The following is a 6456-nucleotide window of genomic DNA, read 5'->3' on the forward strand; positions in this document are numbered from 1 at the left end:
ACCAGTGCAGACTGCCCAGTCTAATCTGGGAGACTGGGACGACACTGTACACCAGTGCAGACTGCCCAGACAATGTGGGAGACTGGGACGACACTGTACACCAGTGCAGACTGCCCAGTCTAATCTGGGAGACTGGGACGACACTGTACACCAGTGCAGACTGCCCATTCTAATCTGGGAGACTGAGACGACACTGTACACCAGTGCAGACTGCCCAGACAATGTGGGAGACTGGGACGACACTGTACACCAGTGCAGACTGCCCAGTCTAATCTGGGAGACTGGGACGACACTGTACACCAGTGCAGACTGCCCAGACAATCTGGGAGACTGGGACGACACTGTACACCAGTGCAGACTGCCCAGTCTAATCTGGGAGACTGGGACGACACTGTACACCAGTGCAGACTGCCCAGACAATCTGGGAGACTGGGACGACACTGTACACCAGTGCAGACTGCCCAGACAATCTGGGAGACTGGGACGACACTTTACACCAGTGCAGACTGCCCAGTCTAATCTGGGAGACTGGGACGACACTGTACACCAGTGCAGACTGCCCAGTCTAATCTGGGAGACTGGGACGACACTGTACACCAGTGCAGACTGCCCAGACAATCTGGGAGACTGGGACGACACTGTACACCAGTGCAGACTGCCCAGTCTAATCTGGGAGACTGGGACGACACTGTACACCAGTGCAGACTGCCCAGACAATCTGGGAGACTGGGACGACACTGTACACCAGTGCAGACTGCCCAGTCTAATCTGGGAGACTGGGACGACACTGTACACCAGTGCAGACTGCCCAGTCTAATCTGGGAGACTGGGACGACACTGTACACCAGTGCAGACTGCCCAGTCTAATCTGGGAGACTGGGACGACACTGTACACCAGTGCAGACTGCCCAGACAATCTGGGAGACTGGGACGACACTGTACACCAGTGCAGACTGCCCAGACAATCTGGGAGACTGGGACGACACTGTACACCAGTGCAGACTGCCCAGTCTAATCTGGGAGACTGGGACGACACTGTACACCAGTGCAGACTGCCCAGACAATCTGGGAGACTGGGACGACACTGTACACCAGTGCAGACTGCCCAGACAATCTGGGAGACTGGGACGACACTGTACACCAGTGCAGACTGCCCAGTCTAATCTGGGAGACTGGGAGGACACTGTACACCAGTGCAGACTGCCCAGACAATCTGGGAGACTGGGACGACACTGTACACCAGTGCAGACTGCCCAGACAATCTGGGAGACTGGGACGACACTTTACACCAGTGCAGACTGCCCAGACAATCTGGGAGACTGGGACGACACTGTACACCAGTGCAGACTGCCCAGACAATCTGGGAGACTGGGACGACACTGTACACCAGTGCAGACTGCCCAGACAATCTGGGAGACTGGGACGACACTGTACACCAGTGCAGACTGCCCAGACAATCTGGGAGACTGGGACGACACTGTACACCAGTGCAGACTGCCCAGTCTAATCTGGGAGACTGGGACGACACTGTACACCAGTGCAGACTGCCCAGACAATCTGGGAGACTGGGACGACACTGTACACCAGTGCAGACTGCCCAGACAATCTGGGAGACTGGGACGACACTGTACACCAGTGCAGACTGCCCAGTCTAATCTGGGAGACTGGGACGACACTGTACACCAGTGCAGACTGCCCAGACAATCTGGGAGACTGGGACGACACTGTACACCAGTGCAGACTGCCCAGACAATCTGGGAGACTGGGACGACACTGTACACCAGTGCAGACTGCCCAGACAATCTGGGAGACTGGGACGACACTGTACACCAGTGCAGATTGCCCAGACAATCTGGGAGACTGGGACGACACTGTACACCAGTGCAGACTGCCCAGACAATCTGGGAGACTGGGACGACACTGTACACCAGTGCAGACTGCCCAGACAATCTGGGAGACTGGGACGACACTGTACACCAGTGCAGACTGCCCAGTCTAATCTGGGAGACTGGGACGACACTGTACACCAGTACAGACTGCCCAGTCTAATCTGGGAGACTGGGACGACACTGTACACCAGTGCAGACTGCCCAGACAATCTGGGAGACTGGGACGACACTGTACACCAGTGCAGACTGCCCAGACAATCTGGGAGACTGGGACGACACTGTACACCAGTGCAGACTGCCCAGTCTAATCTGGGAGACTGGGACGACACTGTACACCAGTGCAGACTGCCCAGACAATCTGGGAGACTGGGACGACACTGTACACCAGTGCAGACTGCCCAGACAATCTGGGAGACTGGGACGACACTGTACACCAGTGCAGACTGCCCAGTCTAATCTGGGAGACTGGGACGACACTGTACACCAGTGCAGACTGCCCAGACAATCTGGGAGACTGGGACGACACTGTACACCAGTGCAGACTGCCCAGACAATCTGGGAGACTGGGACGACACTGTACACCAGTGCAGACTGCCCAGACAATCTGGGAGACTGGGACGACACTGTACACCAGTGCAGACTGCCCAGACAATCTGGGAGACTGGGACGACACTGTACACCAGTGCAGACTGCCCAGACAATCTGGGAGACTGGGACGACACTGTACACCAGTGCAGACTGCCCAGACAATCTGGGAGACTGGGACGACACTGTACACCAGTGCAGACTGCCCAGACAATCTGGGAGACTGGGACGACACTGTACACCAGTGCAGACTGCCCAGACAATCTGGGAGACTGGGACGACACTGTACACCAGTGCAGACTGCCCAGACAATCTGGGAGACTGGGACGACACTGTACACCAGTGCAGACTGCCCAGACAATCTGGGAGACTGGGACGACACTGTACACCAGTGCAGACTGCCCAGACAATCTGGGAGACTGGGACGACACTGTACACCAGTGCAGACTGCCCAGTCTAATCTGGGAGACTGGGACGACACTGTACACCAGTGCAGACTGCCCAGACAATCTGGGAGACTGGGACGACACTGTACACCAGTGCAGACTGCCCAGACAATCTGGGAGACTGGGACGACACTGTACACCAGTGCAGACTGCCCAGACAATCTGGGAGACTGGGACGACACTGTACACCAGTGCAGACTGCCCAGACAATCTGGGAGACTGGGACGACACTGTACACCAGTGCAGACTGCCCAGACAATCTGGGAGACTGGGACGACACTGTACACCAGTGCAGACTGCCCAGACAATCTGGGAGAATGGGACGACACTGTACACCAGTGCAGACTGCCCAGACAATCTGGGAGACTGGGACGACACTTTACACCAGTGCAGACTGCCCAGACAATCTGGGAGACTGGGACGACACTTTACACCAGTGCAGACTGCCCAGTCTAATCTGGGAGACTGGGACGACACTGTACACCAGTGCAGACTGCCCAGACAATGTGGGAGACTGGGACGACACTGTACACCAGTGCAGACTGCCCAATCTAATCTGGGAGACTGGGACGACACTGTACACCAGTGCAGACTGCCCAGACAATCTGGGAGACTGGGACGACACTGTACACCAGTGCAGACTGCCCAGACAATCTGGGAGACTGGGACGACACTTTACACCAGTGCAGACTGCCCAGTCAATCTGGGAGACTGGGACGACACTGTACACCAGTGCAGACTGCCCAGACAATCTGGGAGACTGGGACGACACTGTACACCAGTGCAGACTGCCCAGACAATCTGGGAGACTGGGACGACACTGTACACCAGTGCAGACTGCCCAGTCTAATCTGGGAGACTGGGACGACACTGTACACCAGTGCAGACTGCCCAGACAATCTGGGAGACTGGGACGACACTGTACACCAGTGCAGACTGCCCAGACAATCTGGGAGACTGGGACGACACTGTACACCAGTGCAGACTGCCCAATCTAATCTGGGAGACTGGGACGACACTGTACACCAGTGCAGACTGCCCAGACAATCTGGGAGACTGGGACGACACTGTACACCAGTGCAGACTGCCCAGACAATCTGGGAGACTGGGACGACACTGTACACCAGTGCAGACTGCCCAGACAATCTGGGAGACTGGGACGACACTGTACACCAGTGCAGACTGCCCAGACAATCTGGGAGACTGGGACGACACTGTACACCAGTGCAGACTGCCCAGACAATCTGGGAGACTGGGACGACACTGTACACCAGTGCAGACTGCCCAGACAATCTGGGAGACTGGGACGACACTGTACACCAGTGCAGACTGCCCAGACAATCTGGGAGACTGGGACGACACTGTACACCAGTGCAGACTGCCCAGACAATCTGGGAGACTGGGACGACACTGTACACCAGTGCAGACTGCCCAGACAATCTGGGAGACTGGGACGACACTGTACACCAGTGCAGACTGCCCAGACAATCTGGGAGACTGGGACGACACTGTACACCAGTGCAGACTGCCCAGACAATCTGGGAGACTGGGGCGACACTTTACACACAGGCATTGAACCCACTCTTCACAGAGAGCGGCTCAATTGTAAGAGACATCCCAGAATTAAAAAAAATACCACTACTTTGAAGGAACAAACAAAGCGGATCCATTCAAAACCATTTTCGCTTATTATGTAATCAAAAGTACCAATGTTATATGTTTGATTAATTTCATATACACAATTTTGTATTTTCAGCACCAATGTACAAGTGTGCAACAAATTTCAAAGCAAATGTGTAGCAAACAAATTTTAAAACAATATTAAGCAACCTATTTTTAAATGTTTTTGTGATTTGATGTTCAGGATTTTATCGTACTATTAAGATTGTTTGGAACTTTTTAATTTATGAAGGCCTATTTCAGTTGTGTAAGTATACCTTACAGCTTTTATGCAGCACATTTGTATCAAAATTTAACAATACAACATTTTACACTGTAACAAATAAATTCCGGCACATGTATGTTTTTTATTCCACACTTACAGTGACAGCTGCCATGTGATCATTGAGTTACATCAGGGACCTATACAAACAAGGTCCCTGGTTACATGCTCACAGCTACAACTTTCTTTTTTCTCATGCACAAAATTCTTGTTCTAAACAGAGATTAAGTTCCCATACTTTGATATATACTGCAACACGGTTGACTCACAGTACTTGAGGACTATTCACTTGCATCTGGAAACGACTTCATATATCAGATAAATGATTTAAAGGACAATCATATTTAACTTAACTGCCTTTTTATGACGAAAATCCTTCAATATAAACTGCCGTAGAAATAAATCCAACACCACTGTCCGCCAGTGTTGTTTATTTTTTCTCCTGGTAGACTCGCGGTAAAACTGAACCAATTTAAAATTTAACATGAATAATCAAAGCTCTGACATACTAATTAAAGTAACAATCAATAAAGTATATAACAATTTAACTATATGGAATTTAAGACATCAAATAAAATAAATAGAACAGTTCTTTTCAAGCAATGTCGTATTTTTCTTTACAATTAACTGAACTATACAGATTCAAATATTGTTAAAGTCTTAGTTTTACGACATTTAATTGCTAAAAATCGATTCCAATCTGTAGCGAGAGATGTTTTCTGTCAGATTTGACAAGAAGGTCACGCAGGTTTGTTTATAAACATAAGCCAGAGGGCGCTAATGAAATACCGCGACTCAACCCGACCCGCGAGTTCACCGGGTTTGAGTATACATGCTTAACTTTGGACCTGTGGAGAGTGATTATTGACATATCTGTTTAACTTGTGATAACAAGCAATAGAATGAGACTTTGGTCTTCTTAAGAGCACAGAATAACTATAGAAATACTTTCAGATAATGTCCAGAAATCAAACGGTAATGTTTTGCTTTTTACAAAATTATTAAAATATATTGCTACCAAATAAGTTTTTGCACGTGCATTAGGTGCATGTATCACAAACTATCGTGTTGTTTAAAATAAACTTACCACAATGCACTGAGCGGATGTCATTTTATTATATTCTATTCCCCTTTAGACTTGATGCACAGCACTGATAACAGTAATATGTCATCAAATGAATTTGACATTCACAAAACTGCTTCACGTGTTCCAGATCGTAACATTGTGTACGCTGGTTCCCGTACTTTGAAAACAACTAATAAATCATAAGCGTTTGTTGACTTAGTCTCCAAGAGTTGTCTTTTCCTGTTCTTGCGCACATAACAATCAAAGCGCTGAAGGCATTAGAGTTGTTCGCTGTTGTATATTCATAGGCGCAACTCAGTTTTCAAAATTATGTTATAGCTTTTTATATCGCATGTTGAAATGAACACAACCCATTTTTCTTAAAGCTCATGTCTAGATGTGTTTTTTTCCAATCATTAATAAAAAAATTAATCGTCCTTGATTAGCTCAGTGTTTTTTTCACAAATAGGGGAATGGTGGCGGGGCCCGTCCAAAGGGGAAAAACGCGTCGTTTTTTAGGAAAAGGGG

The 6456-nt window shown here is 49.6% G+C and overlaps 1 protein-coding gene across 1 annotated transcript in view; it reads right to left on the reverse strand.

The window, feature by feature from the left end:
- Positions 1–6101, reverse strand: part of LOC127855547 (hypoxanthine-guanine phosphoribosyltransferase-like) — a 45235-nt gene extending 39134 nt beyond the window's left edge. The window contains exon 1 of the mRNA XM_052391275.1: positions 5950–6101. Coding sequence (XP_052247235.1) covers positions 5950–5973 — 24 coding nt within the window. The 5' untranslated portion in view covers positions 5974–6101. The remainder of the gene's footprint in view (positions 1–5949) is intronic.
- Between the last annotated feature and the right edge of the window lie 355 nt (positions 6102–6456).

Source organism: Dreissena polymorpha, chromosome 13 (assembly GCF_020536995.1).
Source record: "Dreissena polymorpha isolate Duluth1 chromosome 13, UMN_Dpol_1.0, whole genome shotgun sequence".
In the NCBI taxonomy this organism is placed as follows: domain Eukaryota; kingdom Metazoa; phylum Mollusca; class Bivalvia; order Myida; family Dreissenidae; genus Dreissena; species Dreissena polymorpha.